Consider the following 19,333-nt stretch of genomic DNA (forward strand, 5'->3'; position numbering starts at 1 on the left):
AACCATACGGAGATCGAGTTTGCATGGTAAGTATCCAATATGCTTCTCTGTTACGCAAGGCTTTACCCCAATCTCCACCTCTTTTTGGGCGCTTAACCCCTATTTTTTAGTTGAGTCGAGTATAAGCCGAGTTAGGGTTTTTGAGCACAAATTTTGTGTTGAAAAACTAGGCTTATACTCGAGTATATAAGGTATGAAGGATTGTATTTTATGTTCCATATTGTTTTGTAATGATGATACCACATGTGTCTTTTGCATATATTTGCAAGCAGAACATCGTGATGAGCCACATTTGAAACTGCCTTTTAGAGTTAACCAGGTGTTGGGTTTCTGTGTGGAACAAAATAAATTTGGGGCTAGTATATCTCCCAAAGTAGCAGAATTTCTAGCAGAAAAGCGGCAACCTGGTTTTAAAATTTCATAAAGAACTGGATCCTGAAATAATATAGGCAGATGTTTTTTAATGATATTGATGACTTGATTGTATTGACAGGTATATTCAGTGGAGAATGTAAGCTGATTAGTGTCATTTTTAACTTTATCAGATCTCTCAGTGTAGACTAAGTCTGATCTGGATCTAGAGGATAAGTTTTCTCTAGTGCGCCGTGTGAGTGTTTTGTTGTAGCCTCTATCATGTACCGTATATACTCGTGTATAAGCCGAGTTTTTCAGCACAAAAAATGTGCTGAAAAACTTCACTACGGCTTATACACGAGTCAAGAAAAAAATAAAAACCGTAATACTCACCCTCCGGTGTCCCGATCTTCAGCGCGAGGCTCCCGATCCTCGGCGCGGTACCAGGCGGCGGGTCCTCTTCTCTCTTCTGTAGCCAGCAGATCGCGTCCATGTGATCTGCCGGCGGGCGCACAATAAGATGCAGCGGTGTCGCGGCTGATGACGTCATCAGCCGCGACACCGCGGTATCCTAGTGCGCGCCCGCCAGGAGATCACATGGACGTGATCTGCCGGCTTATACTCGAGTATATACGGTATATACTCGAGTATATACGGTAATCGTTGTGCTATTTGTGTAGATGTTTGTTCATATTGACTCTCTTGTGTACAGATGCGTTTTGCACGTATAAATTCCCCTTTGGGGAGATTTCTAACTACATGCGGAGGATGACAACTGTGTGCATGAAGCAGGGTATTGCCTGCACATTTACTTACCCGTCCGCTGGAGTTCACAGAACTGTAGGGCGCGCCGATGGTCTGACTGATTTGGAGTGCGGGATTTAACTTTCAAATTGTGTCGCAAGATCAAGCACTTACATGCAACAGGAAGAAGAAGGTGAACTCCGGTGGACCTGAGCCGGGAAGCGACACATGCAGGATATCAGGTTCACGATCTATATGTGAATGGAAGTATTATGGGGGGCACTGTATGTCGGTTATATGTGAGTGGAAGTATTATGGGGGGCACTGTATGTCGGTTATATGTGAGTGGAAGTATTATGGGGGGCACTGTATGTCGGTTATATGTGAGTGGAAGTATTATGGGGGGCACTGTATGTCGGTTATATGTGAGTGGAAGTATTATGGGGGGCACTGTATGTCGGTTATATGTGAGTGGAAGTATTATGGGGGGCACTGTATGTCGGTTATATGTGAGTGGAAGTATTATGGGGGGCACTGTATGTCGGTTATATGTGAGTGGAAGTATTATGGGGGGCACTGTATGTCGGTTATATGTGAGTGGAAGTATTATGGGGGGCACTGTATGTCGGTTATATGTGAGTGGAAGTATTATGGGGGGCACTGTATGTCGGTTATATGTGAGTGGAAGTATTATGGGGGGCACTGTATGTTGGTTATATGTGAGTGGAAGTATTATGGGGGGCACTGTATGTCGGTTATATGTGAGTGGAAGTATTATGGGGGGCACTGTATGTCGGTTATATGTGAGTGGAAGTATTATGGGGGCACTGTATGTCGGTTATATGTGAGTGGAAGTATTATGGGGGGCACTGTATGTCGGTTATATGTGAGTGGAAGTATTATGGGGGGCACTGTATGTCGGTTATATGTGAGTGGAAGTATTATGGGGGGCACTGTATGTCGGTTATATGTGAGTGGAAGTATTATGGGGGGCACTGTATGTTGGTTATATGTGAGTGGAAGTATTATGGGGGGCACTGTATGTCGGTTATATGTGAGTGGAAGTATTATGGGGGGCACTGTATGTCGGTTATATGTGAGTGGAAGTATTATGGGGGCACTGTATGTCGGTTATATGTGAGTGGAAGTATTATGGGGGCACTGTATGTCGGTTATATGTGAGTGGAAGTATTATGGGGGGCACTGTATGTCGGTTATATGTGAGTGGAAGTATTATGGGGGCACTGTATGTCGGTTATATGTGAGTGGAAGTATTATGGGGGGCACTGTATGTTGGTTATATGTGAGTGGAAGTATTATGGGGGGCACTGTATGTCGGTTATATGTGAGTGGAAGTATTATGGGGGGCACTGTATGTCGGTTATATGTGAGTGGAAGTATTATGGGGGGCACTGTATGTCGGTTATATGTGACTGGCAGTATTATAGCGATTCTGTATCTGGCACTGTTATGGAGGATCTCTGAGTCATTATGTCATATATATAATTTCACATCACAATGATATTACTGTGAATCTGTTTTCAGTCTTGTCGTGGCTACAGGTATAAATTGTTCTTCCTCCTTTGGTTTCCTGTGGACGTCGGTGATCTTCATCAGGGTCACCAAACATCTGTTCTGGAAAGTGCGCAATTCATGATCCGGTGACCTCCTCACCATCACAAATCATCAATGAAAAGTAACAGGCATATAGGAAGCGGATAGGACACTGCCGGGATTCCAGAACTCCCTGTCCTTGCGTATATCCATCATTTAAAGGGATTTTCCTGTTTTATATAAACAGAGCTTAAGGTAATCACAACTGTTATTGCTGCAAATTGTAACGGAAAAATGAAGGTTTTTGATTATACATTTCTAGTAGTTTTCTGTACACAGGTACTTGGAATACCCAGGAGTCTCCATGGTAACAGACTACAAACTAACCCTATGTAGTCTGATCCAGCTGTCCTCCACATTCTGTCCGTCACCCACATAATTTTAGGTCTCATAGGGAAAGAGAATGACGGCAGACTAAACAAAAGCTTGTTGTCTGTTACCATGGAGATCTATTGCACTGTGTACACTAAAGATTGGAGGTTCATCTGCAGATGAAGTGTGTAGGCGTACAAAGCCACTTAAAGGACATGTTCACACTTGAACCCTGACGGGTAACACTTTTCCCATTATTCTTTACACTGGGAACATGAGTGTGTTATGTGCTGGACACTTCTGTCCCTTCCTGCTCCACCATTTGTACTGATGACTTCCGCTCCCATCATCATAAATTACAGAGAACACAATGATGATGTCCCCTGGGAATGAAACTTTCTCTGTGTGATTGAGATGATACATGAAAGTGATTACAAACCCTGTTGGCGCCTTCAGCCTGGATACAAGATGATAATCGTCCAGTGTGTTTTCCTATCACTACTAGGGGTGACTGTCCTATGCCATGGCCCCCACATCATCACACCAGCAGGGGGCAGTGTGTCCTCCTATCACTATTAGGGGTGACTGTCCTATACCATGGCCCCCACATCATCATACCAGCAGGGGGCAGTGTGTCCTATCACTACTAGGGGTGACTGTCCTATGCCATGGCCCCCACATCATCACACCAGCAGGGGGCAGTGTGTCCTCCTATCACTGCTAGAGGTGACTGTCCTATGCCATGGCCCCCACATCATCACACCAGCAGGGGGCAGTGTGTCCTCCTATCACTGCTAGAGGTGACTGTCCTATGCCATGGCCCCCACATCATCACACCAGCAGGGGGCAGTGTGTCCTCCTATCACTACTAGGGGTGACTGTCCTATAATATGACTCCCCACATCATCACACCAGCAGGGGGCAGTGTGTCCTCCTATCACTACTAGGGGTGACTGTCCTACACCATGCTCCCCACATCATCACACCAGCAGGGGGCAGTGTGTCCTCCTATCACTGCTAGGGGTGACTGACTATCCTATACCATGGACCCAACATCATCACACCAGCAGGGGGCAGTGTGTCCTCCTATCACTACTAGGGGTGACTGTCCTATACCATGGCTCCCCACATCATCACACCAGCAGGGGGCAGTGTGTCCTCCTATCACTACTAGGGGTGACTGTCCTACACCATGCTCCCCACATCATCACACCAGCAGGGGGCAGTGTGTCCTCCTATCACTGCTAGGGGTGACTGTCCTATGCCATGGCCCTCCACATCATCACACCAGCAGGGGGCAGTGTGTCCTCCTATCACTGCTAGGGGTGACTGTCCTATGCCATGGCCCCCACATCATCACACCAGCAGGGGGCAGTGTGTCCTCCTATCAGTACTAGTGGTGATTGTTATACCATGGTCCCCACATCATCACACCAGCAGGGGGCAGTGTGTCCTCCTATCACTGCTAGGGGTGACTGTCCTATGCCATGGCCCCCACATCATCACACCGGCAGGGGGCAGTGTGTCCTCCTATCAGTACTAGGGGTGACTGTTCTATACCATGGCCTCCACATCATCACACCAGCAGGGGGCAGTGTGTCCTCCTATCATTACTAGGGATGACTGACTGTTGTATGCCATGGCCCCCACATCTCACCAGCAGGTGGCAGTGTGTCCTCCTATCACCACTAGGGGTGACTGACTGTCCTCCCAGGGTTCCCGACACCCTCAGCAGGTCGGAATGGCCTAAATGACGATGCTACCTCTTTCCGTCCGTTGATGTGTCCCCCCCCCCCCTCAAAGTTTGTCAGCTGGTAAAAATGTCAGAGGATCAAAGATCAATGTCTAGCTGTCAACAATCTCTAACCAAGAGGTCCACCACCCAAAAGTAGCCTCTGCAGCACTATGACGCCCTCTTGTGGCCAGTGGGGGAGATTCATTATGACTTCTCTGCCAGTTTCCCTGCTTTTCGTGGGAGCGGGTGGGGATTGGGGCAGGTGGGCATGAAATCATCCTCTTAGTAGAATCGGACACTTGAGCTCCAGCAGGGGGTGAAATTTAAGACTGTTTTTTAGAGCGCCAATCTTAATTAATTCCCTCCAATCGGAACAGAGCAGTCATTATCTACAAGTCTGCCTGAGATATAGCCACATGTCATGTTTTATCATTATTTATTTATATTTTTTGGCAAAAAGTTTCCTTTTGTTTCTGAAAAAAAACCTTTACTCTTTATGTTACAAACTATGGAGGCCACAGTCAAAACCAGCAACCAGACCTGTGCTTTCTTGTGAATGGATTCCAGATCATTATCAAAGGGGAAATCGCACACATTTACCTATATAAAATCTCCCCCAAAGTCAGGAAAATATGACTCTTCTCCCATCACATGAGATGAGTCAAGGGGAGTGTCAGTTCAGATGTTCCTATCTTCTGTTCTGTAGCACCTAGAAACACGCTGCTGATGACACATCATGATACAAATCTCATCTTTTAGAGGCTTATGGCTTTGAGCTACAAAACCAGAGATACACAATGCTAAAGAACAGATATATGTCACTACCCCTGTAACCACTAAACTTCCCTGACTTAGGAGCAGATTTTTATAGTTAAACATGTGAGATTTCACATAAAAGAGGGAATTCTAGAACTACATTTCACCCCTTTAAGATCTCTGCTTGCTGTCAGTGGAAGGGAACATTATTTACTCCTGGGACCCAAAAAAATCTGTAGAGAACTAGTTTTGCTGACACAGGGGATGAGATTTGCTACAATTTATCGGTCGCAGCCACTGATACATTGTAACAAGCCGCAGTGTGAATGGGACCAGGTCACTGACCACGGGGTCATTTTAATCCATTTTTCCATTATTTAATAACAGTTTATTAGTAACAAGAAATGTAGAGAATCGGGGATGTGTCGCGGTAACATGATGGCGACAAGAGGTGATATAATCGGATCAGAACAGTATAATCCAGTATTGACAAAATAAGTTATGGAGGGCAGTCCCCCTCCCCCATCAGTCTCCTGGGTCCGTGGTTGTTTATCCAGATGCTTTCCGCCATGTTGCGCCAAAGATCTAATCACCGCAGTTTGTTGTTTTCCGTCTTGCATTCGCCAGCTTGGGCATGGAGCGCGCAGATCACGGGTCGGGCGCGGTGCCCGGTCAGTAAGCAGTTTATCTGTGCGGCCAGCCCGGCTGACACTACACCTCCGCCTCCACAGAGCTTCCTGCATTTTTCTGGGGGTTCTCCGCTTCTTTTCCATTCGGAAAACTCTCTTCCTCTTTGGCGTTAAACACTTTGGTCTCCACCGATTCTTTCTCAGTTTTCTTCTTGGTGAAGAGTAAATGGGTTTTGTATCTGTAGAAAGAACGACATGCGAGTGAAGACTATAGGTGGGTTATCCGTATCGGATCAGTATTGGTGCCACATCAGGACCTGCACCCATCAGCTGAGGACCCTTACACTGTCCTGATCTGGAAGGAGATGGCTCCACACAGTAGATATCAACGGTGCTATAGGTCAGGCCTGAATTAAGAGTCTGGTCTAAGGTCTGTTTTATAGACCTGGTCTTAGGCCTAATAAAGGGGTCTGGGCTAAGGACCTGGTTTTGAGACCCAGTCAAAGGCCTGATATAGCTTAGCGGTCTGGTACAAAGCCAGAGGTCTGGTTTAAGGCCTAATTTGGGGGTCTAATGCCAGGGGTCTGATCTAACACCTTATTTAGTGATACAGTCTAAGGCCTGATTTAGGGAATTGGTCTAAGGCCAGAGATCTGGTCTACCATCTAAGGCAGTGATGGCAAACCTTTTAGAGCCCGAGTGCCCAAACTTCAACAAAGACCCGCTTATTTATCGCAAAGTGCCAACATAGAAATGTAATTTGTGATTTATACTCCCTTCTCTGTCACAGTTTTCATTGATACCTGCACCTGAGGACACCGATAAAGCAGAAAATAGTCCCAGGTAGAGCTGTCACTTTAAAATAGCTCTGTGCACAGCAAGTCCTGGGCTGTCTGGGACTGCAGGAAGATACCTGGAGTCATCTCTGGTGATGGCCTGAGTGCCCACAGAAAGGGCTCTGAGTGCCACCTCTGGCACCAGTGCCATAGGTTAGCCATCACTGATCTAAGGCTTAATTTTGAAGTCTGGATTGAGGTCTGATTTAGGGACCTGGTCTAAAGCCTCGTGTAAGGGTCTGGTCAAAGGATTGAATTTGAGACCAGGTCTAAGGCCAGAGGTGTGGTCTAAGGCATGAATTAATGGTCTGGTCTTATGCCTTATTTACAGACCCCGCCTAAAACCTGTTCTATTGCCAGATATTTGGTGAGAGGTCTAATTAAAGTGTCTGGTCTAAGGCCTGATTTCGGGACCTAGTTTCAGTTCATAAGGGCTAAATTAGAGGTGTGATTGAAGAATTTATTTAGGGTTCTGCTCTGGGGTCCTTCTAAGGGGGTCTGGTGTACAATCTGAAGCTGGCAATGCTTAGGTTCCTGTTTAAGTAGTCTGGTCTGAGGTCTTAGGGAGTCTAAAAATGTAGGGATCAGGAAACACAGTGCTAAAAAAGTAAAAAAAAAAGCCTTGATGTATGCAGTGAGCTCCCCCTTGTGGGGTAAAATGGAATGCATGAACCAGTCATCTGTATTTTTGCACCTTTTTGCGGTAATAGCCAACCTTTCCCTGCTCTTGGTATGCAGAGAACTGCAGTGAACGCACACAACAACCCTAAAAGGGAAATATGAGCCCACATAATGTATTCTCATTCACATAATGTATTCTCATTCACATAATGTATTCTGCATGATATGGTTAGAATATGGTTCCACTTACTTCTTAATGTAGCAGACAGCGAGGGCCACGGCGGCTATGAAGAACAGCAGGGCCAGTGTAAGCAGCGTTGTGGGTAATCCTGTGCGAATAAAAAACATTGTAGATATATTTTGTCTTCCACTCCAATCACACCCGGAGCTGCATTTAAAATCCTGGTTTTGTGTTCTGGGAGCTTTGATATCAGATAATCAATAGATCGAAGTGTGATAAAAAAAAAACGTAAATGCAGCTCTGGTTGTGGCTGGAGTAGAAAGGGTGAGCAGATGTAGATTTACCTCCAAATACGATCCTTTCACTTTTTTGAGACATCTGGTTCTGATTTTTGGGGGACTCTGTGTCCTCTATGGTCATGGTCAGGAGCGTAGTGGGGATTGGCGTCTTCGCTGTTGTCGTTGTGGGCTCTGATGTGGTCATTGTGGTTGTTCTGGTCGTTGCGGTCTGCGTGGTTAAGGCTTTCGGTGATGTCCTCACATACGGCTTGGACGTCAGTGTTGGTGTTGTTTCCGGTTCTGTCCTGAGGCTGGTGGATGCCATGGTGGATGCCATGGTGGATGCAGATGTGGGCACCACCACCGTGCTCGGCTGTTGTGTTACCATGAGCTCCGGCTTACAGGAATTGATGCGGATATCTGAAATAAAGGATGGCAGGATTGAGGGGAGAGCTAAGTTTATTCCAGGATTCTCCAGGATTGTCCTCACACTGTTGTGCTCTCTGCTCTCTGCATTGAAGCGCTTCCCTTCCTCTACTTTAGTAGTCAACCAGAAGCTTGCATCAGTGAAGCAGCTCAATGCAGGGAGCTAAGAGCACAGCAGTGTGAGGAGCTTTAAGTTAACATCAAGTCTACTCACCGGAGCCGTTAAAACAATAGGCGTTGAAGGGTTTGCTGTAATGGACCGTCCAAGTAAGGACTCCGGTTTTGTTCTTGCCGCAGTTTGGATTGTTCTGGATCCGTGGAATCACCCCAAATTGTTCCAATACCCATCCATAGCTGCAAGGAATTGAAAGAACTGAGATGAGCCAAAGTACTGAAGATATTCCATCATCTGAGACCAGGTGAGTTAGAAGCGTTATAAAGATAACTTGTGTCAGTATTCACTTCTCTCGCATTCTATTTATATAAAATGAAATTTAGTCTAAATGTAGGGATCACTTCCAGGAGGTTCAGCACTTACCTGCACGTCTCATATCCGTATCCCCTGGCTTTCTCCACCTGCGCCCTGCTGGCCAGCTCTAGCCCCAGCGCCTGGCACGCACTCTCCGCCATGCTATAGTTAAATGTGGGTTTACGATCTTGATATTCCACCAGAACCACACCAGCAAATCTGCATTTGCCTTGTATGAGATCTAGAATAGGACACAATGATAAGTGATGTTATACAGAACCTGATGTCTGGCAGCAAAGTATCATAAATCCTCCCACTCTAATCTGCACTGAAATTTATGATACACTTGGCTCCAGGTATGTATATTTTATCTAGGTTTGGGAGGGGAAATATACACTACTCATAAAATATTTGGGGTATTTGGCTTGTGGGAGAAATTTCAGGATGAAACTTATATGCCCTCTAACCTTTACAGGGAAACTTTAACATTCACCCATAGGTCCAGGCACCGATTTGTTATCCTTCTAAAATGATGCTAATGAGCCTGAAGGTCTCTGGGGGATGTCAGTGCTGTAGCTTCAGGGCTGTAGCTTCAGGGCTGTTACAATGAGCAGAGCAGGTCCTTCCATCTGCTGCTAGATTACACAGGCAGAGGGAGGAGGGAGAGAGCAGGGGGTTGAGTGAGACATGTTCTACTCATTGTAAAACCCTGTGAAGCAACAGCACTGAGGGGCCCTGGTAACTCACCCTCAGTAGCAGAATTTTTAAAGTTGATTTTAGAAGGAAGGAGGCCATGGATAAGAAATATAAGAAGATTCCCACAGTCCCGGTGCCTGGATCTATGAGTAATGTCCCTGGTTTATCAGGATGGATTTTGCTGGTAGATTTTCTTTATTGTGACCTTCTCTGTAAACTTGCAGATTAATTGGGGTGGAGGGTTTCATGCAGTTAGGGAATGTGATTGGCTTTCCTAAATAGATGGGTTATAGGAGAAGGTTTGTCATTAAATGACTATGATGAACCGAACAAGATAAAGAATATTGAGGATATAGCGTTAATGTTAAGTTCTAACATTGGGGCACATGTTGGTTTAGACGCTTGGGGGACCCTAGTCGTGTAAACAGCCCGGGGCTCCATGGGACACGATCGGTGGGGGTAACAGTGATGAGACCCCCACAGATCACAAGAACAGGGTACCTCGGTCAGACCCCTCAACGCTCCCCGAGATGAGTGGAGCCGACGGCCACGCACGACCATTCAGTTTCATTCATCTCTATGAAATCATGGTATTTCATAGATCCATCAATTATCCAGTATGTTTTTTGGTTCAATTGAAACTGATTTTTAAACAGTCCTCCTCATCATGCTGCTCACAGAACTGAAAGTCACAGATAGTCACATCAGGAGGTTGTACCAGAGAGACTGGAGAAGTGGACGTCCATTAGCCAAATCCCACAATGATGACGACTTCAGTGTAAACAATGTCAAGCCCAACCTGGTGATGAATGCTACACTACTCCAGGCACATTTAAGGGAGGCGAGAGGCACCAAATGCTACGTCATCATTCAATTCAGAAAAACATTGGTGTGATCTGCATGCTGGACGTCTTGCATAGACCACCACACCACCAGGACCACACCATGGACCACACCACCAGGACCACACCATGGACCACACCACCAGGACCACACCATGGACCACACCACCAGGACCACACCATGGACCACACCACCAGGACCACACCACCAGGACCACACCACCAGGACCACACCATGGACCATACCACCAGGACTACACCATGGACCACACCACCAGGACCACACCATGGACCACACCACCAGGACCACACCATGGACCACACCACCAGGACCACACCATGGACCATACCACCAGGACCACACCATGGACCACACCACCAGGACCACACCATGGACCATACCACCAGGACCACACCATGGACCACACCACCAGGACCACACCATGGACCATACCACCAGGACTACACCATGGACCACACCACCAGGACCACACCATGGACCGTACCACCAGGACTACACCATGGACCACGCCACCAGGAACAAGTGTCATCGTTTTGCATGAGCCAAGAAGGATCTACACTGGACGAGGGACCAGTGTCTCAGTGCTGGTAACTGATGAAAGTTTATTCACGCTGAGAAGAAATGATGGTCGCCAAAAATGCTGGAGACGTGGAGGAGACCATTGGACATCAGCCATTGGTGTCACCTGGTGGTGGTCCAGTATGGGCAGGTGTCTAGTCAATATAAAACTTCCCTCCAAACCTGAATCCCACTGAAAAGCTATGGGATCGGCCAAGACTCCATGTAGAGGCTTGTAACTCTGTACCCCAAAACCTCAGAAGTACTACAACCCCCCCCCCCCCCCCCCAACTTACCCGACCACTGTACATAATACAATTCTGTAACTCTATAGAACAGCCACTGGATTCTTCAATAATACAATCCTATTATTCGCTGTACATGCAATATCAAATCAGGAGATATGCCCATAATGTACACATATTATACTACAACTCCCAACAGAACTGCCACTGGATATTTCTGATTTACAATCTATTAAACTCCATACATAGAAGACTACAGCCCCCAACATGACCATAAACAATACTATTATATTCTATACATAGATTACCATAACCTACAACACAAACCAACCACTGGACATGACCATAAAGCAATCTATTATACTCTATGTAGGGAACACTACAACTCCCATCATGATGCGACACTGGACATGACCATAATACAATCTATTCTACGCTGTGCATAGAACACTACAACCCTCAACATGATACGGCCACTGGACATGACCATAATACAATCTATTATAATCCATACATAGAACACTATAACCTACAACACAAACCAACCACTGGACATGACCACAATACAATCTATTACTGTATACTCTGTGCATGTAACACTACAACTCCCAACATGATACGACCACTGGAAATGACCATAACACAATCTATTATAATCCATACATAGAACACTACAACCCCCAACATGACCATAAAACTATTCTATTATATTCTATCAATCACTATAACCTACAACACAAACCAGACCTAATACAATCTATTATACTGTATATATAGAACACTGCAAACCCTGGACATGACCATAATACAATCTACTACACTCTATACATAGAGCACTACAACCCCCAACATGATGTGACCACTGGACATGACCATAATACAATCTACTACACTCTATACATAGAGCACTACAACCCCCAACATGATGTGACCACTGGACATAACCATAATACAATCTACTACACTCTATACATAGAGCACTACAACCCCCAACATGATGAGACCACTGGACAGGACCATAATACAATCTACTACACTCTATATATAGAGCACTACAACCCCCAACATGATGAGACCACTGGACAGGACCATGATATAATCTATTACACTCTATACATAGAGCACTACAACCCCCAACATGATGTGACCACTGGACATGACCATAATATAATCTACTACACTCTATACATAGAGCACTACAACCCCCAACATGATGGGACCACTGGACATGACCATGATATAATCTATTACACTCTATACATAGAGCACTACAACCCCCAACATGATGCGACCACTGGACATGACCATAATACAATCTACTACACTCTATACATAGAGCACTACAACCCCCAACATGATGCGACCACTGGACATGACCATAATATAATCTATTACACTCTATACATAGAGCACTACAACCCCCAACATGATGAGACCACTGGACAGGATCATAATACAATCTACTACACTCTATACACAGAGCACTACAACCCCCAACATGATGTGACCACTGGACAGGACCATAATACAATCTACTACACTCTATACATAGAGCACTACAACCCCCCACATGATGCGACCACTGGACATGACCATAATACAATCTACTACACTCTATACATAGAGCACTACAACCCCCAACATGATGGGACCACTGGACAGGACCATAATACAATCTACTACACTCTATACATAGAGCACTACAACCCCCAACATGATGGGACCACTGGACAGGACCATAATACAATCTACTACACTGTAGAGCACTACAACCCCCAACATGATGTGACCACTGGACATGACCATAATATAATCTATTACACTCTATACATAGAGCACTACAACCCCCAACATGATGCGACCACTGGACATGACCATAATACAATCTACTACACTCTATACATAGAGCACTACAACCCCCAACATGATGGGACCACTGGACAGGACCATAATACAATCTACTACACTGTAGAGCACTACAACCCCCAACATGATGTGACCACTGGACATGACCATAATATAATCTATTACACTCTATACATAGAGCACTACAACCCCCAACATGATGCGACCACTGGACATGACCATAATACAATCTACTACACTCTATACATAGAGCACTACAACCCCCAACATGATGGGACCACTGGACAGGACCATAATACAATCTACTACACTGTAGAGCACTACAACCCCCAACATGATGTGACCACTGGACATGACCATAATATAATCTATTACACTCTATACATAGAGCACTACAACCCCCAACATGATGCGACCACTGGACATGACCATAATACAATCTACTACACTCTATACATAGAGCACTACAACCCCCAACATGATGTGACCACTGGACATGACCATAATATAATCTATTACACTCTATACATAGAGCACTACAACCCCCAACATGATGCGACCGCTGGACAGGACCATAATACAATCTATTACACTCTATACATAGAGCACTACAACCCCCAACATGATGCGACCACTGGACATAATACAATAAAATCTACAAAAAACCTTAACAAACTGAATTCCTGTAAATTCCGGTCATGGACAACCACCTGTCCCCACTGATCACAAATATGAGGTGTGAACTATCCCGATGAGTTCTCTAGTCTTTGTAGACACAGGACCCTTGGTCTTGTGATGAGCAGAGGTCCTATGGTTCAGACATGTATCACCAATCCTAGCTTTGGGATAACAGGACACTACAATGTTCTGGTTTTGACCCGAGCGCCAAACATGTCCATGTGTATAATCCTCTAGAAGGCATCTGGTCAGGTCATGTCCATAACTTGGGGGTCATTGATGGTGGAGCCTCAGAATCACAGGTCAAGGACCCCCATCCAGCCCTGCATCCACCATTATCCATCCATCTCTTCCAGCAGTTTTCCATCCTTGATAAGTTCTCCATGGTTCTTCTAGTTTTTCCTAGACGTGGTGTAGACCACCAACAGGTCCTCCACTAGGTCCATCCTTCCAGGTACCTACCTGCTTGTATCAATATCCTGTGTGCAGAAAATGTACCTACCTTTCAAATCGATAGATGAGGCTGATAAATGCCCCCCCAGGACGAAGGTCAGGAGGACAAATAGGACCCCATAGTGAGGAGACATCGTATAGCCAGGGGTCCGGCGCCGTGATCCACCTCGTGAGCTTCTATGAATGAAAACTCAAGTCCTAGGAAATGTTTTCACTTCATAAAACTTCTCCTTTCACTCTGAGGACAATGGGTGGAAACTCCTGACGTATGAACCCCCCCAATCTACTCTGCGGACAGATCTCTGGAAAACGACATGAATGCTGAATCAGACAACACGAAGATCTGAGGAAACGCGATAACACAAAACCTGGGAAGAGAATGTGTAAATAACCACTGATTTATTACACCCCGTGTCCTCCCACACCACAAACACCTCACATCCCCCATGTATCTATAATGTAGTATAGGCAGTACATACATAGGGGGCAGTATTATAGTAGTTATATTCTTGTACATAGGGGGCAGTATTATAGTAGTTATATTCTTGTACATAAGGAGCAGTATTATAGTAGTTATATTCCTGTACATAGGGGGTGGTATTATAGTAGTTATATTCCTGTACATAGGGGGTGGTATTATAGTAGTTATATTCTTGTACATAGGGGGCAGTATTATAGTAGTTATAGTCTTGTACATAGGGGGCAGTATTATAGTAGTTATATTCCTGTACATAGGGGGCAGTATAATAGTAGTTATATTCTTGTACATAGGGGGCAGTATTATAGTAGTTATTTCCTGATCGTCTCAGGGGCAGCACACACAAATGGGTTTTAGTCCTCTAGAACCAATCAGATAGAGACAGGTTACCAAGCAGTACACATGTATTCAATTAACTAGTTAAGGAGCCCTATAAGAGGGAGGAGGAACTAGGAGACAGTGTATTTTTTCTTTCTCTAGGTCAAAGATACAGACAGGACCTATGCTGCTGCTGTTCTTGTGTCCGCGCTGCACACAGTGGGGTGTCCCATGTTGCTCAGACGCGATGGTGTACTGAGACGGCCACTGTTTCAGCAGCCTAAACATGGGCAGTGTTGAGCCTCGGTACACGCCTGCCCTCCCAGGGTTTCGATACCCGCAAGGCTGTAATGGCCTCCAGAGGAGATGAAGGCCGCCTACGTCACACTACTGCAAGCCCCGCCTACCTCCATGGCGGGAGCCGGACCGGAAGTGCCTCAGCCCGAGGAGTCCGGATGTGACACATCAGGTGAGGGCAGGCCGGGCCTGTGTGATGCCATGATTACAGCACCGGATGTGGTGTTCCCTTTCTGGCGCCAGGGAGTTTTGGCTGAGGACCGGAGGTGACGCAATCGGCGTCTGGAGTTTGAAGTTCCGGCACCACAATATGCAGATTGCTCTCTGCCAGCAACGCGGCCCTCTGCTTACTGAGGTAAGAAGTGGCTCCTGTTATGCTCATGCTCCCTGGTGTGTATTCACACTGCGCTGATTACTGCTGTCCAGGCCCTGCACTCCCTGCTACACAGTGCTGCAGCTCCTATATGGGTTTGTATACCTCTGCAGGATATATATAGGAGGGCTGTGTCCTAATGCAATGTTATAGGCACTCACTGCTTTATAGTGCTGCAGCGCGTGTATCAAATGTATAAGGTTATATGTACAACTCGCTGTTACATCATGCCTCAGGCTACTATATTACTCATATAGAATGCTATGCTAGCTGCTATATTATACATATAGGATGCTATGTTGTGTTATGATACATTTGCTGGTTGCCTCTAGCTGCTATATTATACATATAGGATGCTATGTTATGCACTCGCTGGTTACCCCTAGCTACTATATTACATGTACAGGATGTTATGTAATGTTACACTCCACAGCCATTCTAACCTGTATGTGCTTTCTCTTGTCAGATCACTGCTGCTAAGCAGCTCCAGGCCTGGCAGGTGCCGGAATGGGAGACTGGCTGGGATTCCCAGCTTCCTTTGATAAGGCCTCAGCTCCTGTATTGGATTTATATGATGCATAAAAATCTATGATGTAATGCACTGTTACATAGGGTCTCATCCCCCATATTACATGTATAGCATGGTGTTATTATTGTGCACTCCCTGTGTCATAGTGCATCAGCTGCTATTAGATGTGTAAGATATATGATATATGCACATAGTGCCGCAGCCCCTATGTTGGATGTTATTATACACTATGGGTTAGTGCATCTGCTGTTATTAGATGTATAAATGCTATATATAGGCACTTCTGTCTCACAGTACCTCCGCTCCTGGGTCGGATGTATAGCAGGGTGCTGTTATCATGCACCTCCGGTCACACAGTTTCCTGTGTGGATACGTAATGGCGATATTATGTGCACTCTCTGCTAGCATTAGTGCTAGAAATGCCTGGTCAGAACGGGTGATTAACCCTTGTTTTGTTCTGTTTTATAGCAGATGTCGCCTCACAGGAGCTCAGCAAGAAACCTTCTCTAAGCTAAGCATAGTCTCTGCACCTCCTGATAATGCAAACTAACAGCTTATTTCTCCTGATTCACACATCTAACAGAGGACATTTATAGTGGATCTATATCATGGTGCAAGGGGCAGCGGCCTCTGAAGTCACCATAGAGCTCTGAAGAGGGGTCTTGTTCTGGGGAATCTGATAATGATGAATATTATGTTACACAAGGATAAAGTTCAGTCTTTATGAGGACGTTAAACAATCCTAGTAGGGACACCCCATCCTAGAGGAATGGATTATAAATATAACCTGAGCCTACATTCAAAGATGTACATTGAAAAGTCAAATCTCTTATAATTAAGGATCCTCCTGTTACTAAGGCACCTCACAAAGCGATGTTCCCGCTGAAGAATCGGCGTTCCCTAGTCCATAGAGCAGTCTCTGTACTGAAGAAGTCGTCTACTGCCTCTGCTGCTGTGTAAAGTCTCCCTGCCCTCTGCCCCAAGTGGCTCGGGCTGAGCGAATTGTTCTGGTGTATTAGATGAATACTGAAAAGATATGATCTCTGATACTCACCTGGATACGGCGAGGCTCTCCTGTAAGTCATTTACCCTCGCCAGTACGGCTAGAAAAGCCTTATGAGTCAGGTAATAGGATGGAAATGGTGTTTTTAAGAACAACTTCTGAAGCCTGTTCCAGCCAGAATCCATGTCCATGATCCTGGAAAGCTGAAGTGAAGGTCAGGGAGTGAAGCTCCACAGTCCATAGCGGAGTCTTTAGGAGGCAGCAGAAGTCTCTGGCTAAGCAAGAAGACGCTTTCTCTTCCAGGAGAAGATTACCTATTACCAGTCCTACTGTCATGTGACGCCGAGCTCCACATACATGAGGTGGGGAGGAAGACCTAAGAAGTATTACTCTCAGTAGTCAAGAACTACCATCAGACAACTGGGGGCATCAGTCATCACAGGAGGCTGCACCTCAGTGTCCAGAGAACTCTACCAGCTGAGGGCATATTTTTAGTATAGACCCTAATTTTTTTCTCTCAGCATTCAAAAAAAATAAATAAATAAATAAAGAGGGGTCAAATTCAGGATTAAAGCGATCCAGTCTGCAGGGGTTCTTCTAATTAAAGAGGACTATCTAGTCACACTGTAGCCTCAATGTTCCCTGTCTACTCACAGGGGATAGTTGTGTAGTGATTCAAACCAGATCCAAAAGATTGCATCTCCAGTTTTTTCTTTATTGGCAGTGGTTTTTCATGGCAGCCCTGAGGATCAGGGTATCACAATGGTGGAGTATCCAGACAACCGGCTGATAAGAGCTTCCTCAGAACCTCTACTCCAATCCCATGTTTTAGAAGTTTCTCCAATTGTGTCAGATTCTGAGATTCGTGTTTAATGCAAAGAAATCTTGCTTTGTGTCCCGTCAGTCACCGAGGTTTGAGCTTCTTAAATAAACACCTCAATTGGTGAATGTAACCCCAGAATAAGTGGGGGCCATCCAGAGATTGATCTTCAGACAAAGTGGAACAAGGGACACGACATTCCTCTCAAGCCTATAAAGGGCTCTTCAAACACCAGAAAAGACGGTAGGAATCTCAAACTCAATCATCCAAAATACTCTGGTCTCCTATCTCCGATAGGGACTTGCATCAGATGCCTCCTCTGAGGGTTGGGGTGCCCATGTTAGTCATCTATGGACTAAGAAGAAGTGGAGCAAACAAGATGATGAATCTCAAAATCCTAAAAGAACTTTAGGGCAGTAAAGTCCTTTTCTCCACTTTCAGTACCTTCTCCACTGTCATCACCCAGTCCAGTTAGACAACGGACTGACCGTATTCTCTGAGCAAGCGGTAGGCTTGAAAAGCTATCACTTAGCCCGCTAATGTAAGGATGATGGCACAGACAGAAGATCTTCTGCACAGTACATCTGCAGGTCACATTGAAAGATTATAGAACACCACTATTCTGGGCTGTGAGCCATGCCACCCGAAAGAATGGAGTCTCAACTCATCAGTTATAATGGTGTAATGGTCAAATGAGATTTTTCCCTATCCAGATGCCATAGCGTCATGCGGAAATTCAAAACTACCACAAATGTAAGTCATTTCAGCCATACATTGGCAATTGACGGACTTCCTTTTTAAGTGGAACCAGGCTCTGGTGTACATGTTGCTTTCCTACTCCCTTGGTCCAAATGTTCTGAACAGTTCAGATGAGGTAAGGACAAAGACTATGTCTTCCCGCCTCGTTGGCTCCACAGGGCCTGCCACGGTCGCTGTCAAAAGGGAGGTACTGTAAGTTGCCAGCAACAGGGGACCTGCTCTCCAAAAAGAGCATACACCATACTCATCCACACACTCGGCAGCTAATTGCCTGGAGGCTGATGCAGGGATCATGTCACAACTGCGATCATATCCGGAGGTCATAATTACCCTACAGACTGCCCATAGACCTACCAGGTTGAAAGACTAACGGAGTATGAAAGAGGCTCAAATCTTCATCAACTTTGATCCAGATATCTTAAAAAAAATCTCGACTAAATC

The 19,333-nt window shown here is 45.5% G+C and overlaps 1 protein-coding gene across 2 annotated transcripts; it reads right to left on the reverse strand.

Moving 5' to 3' along the window:
- Window positions 1-5,178: 5,178 nt before the first annotated feature.
- On the reverse strand, window positions 5,179-14,531 carry LYVE1 (lymphatic vessel endothelial hyaluronan receptor 1). 2 transcript variants are annotated; one of them, XM_072118849.1, is made up of 6 exons: window positions 14,365-14,527; window positions 9,025-9,196; window positions 8,701-8,840; window positions 8,127-8,480; window positions 7,852-7,930; window positions 6,084-6,383 (listed from the first exon to the last, which is right to left on the reverse strand). In XM_072118849.1, the coding sequence occupies exons 1-6, from the start codon at window positions 14,447-14,449 to the stop codon at window positions 6,227-6,229; spliced, it is 987 nt and encodes a 328-aa protein (XP_071974950.1). In that variant the 5' UTR covers window positions 14,450-14,527; the 3' UTR covers window positions 6,084-6,226. The 2 variants fall into 2 exon arrangements, with proteins under 2 accessions (XP_071974949.1, XP_071974950.1); XM_072118848.1 differs by lacking the exon at window positions 7,852-7,930 and having other exon boundaries at window positions 5,179-6,383; window positions 14,365-14,531.
- Between the last annotated feature and the right edge of the window lie 4,802 nt (window positions 14,532-19,333).

Source organism: Engystomops pustulosus, chromosome 7 (genome assembly GCF_040894005.1).
Source record: "Engystomops pustulosus chromosome 7, aEngPut4.maternal, whole genome shotgun sequence".
NCBI lineage: Eukaryota > Metazoa > Chordata > Amphibia > Anura > Leptodactylidae > Engystomops > Engystomops pustulosus.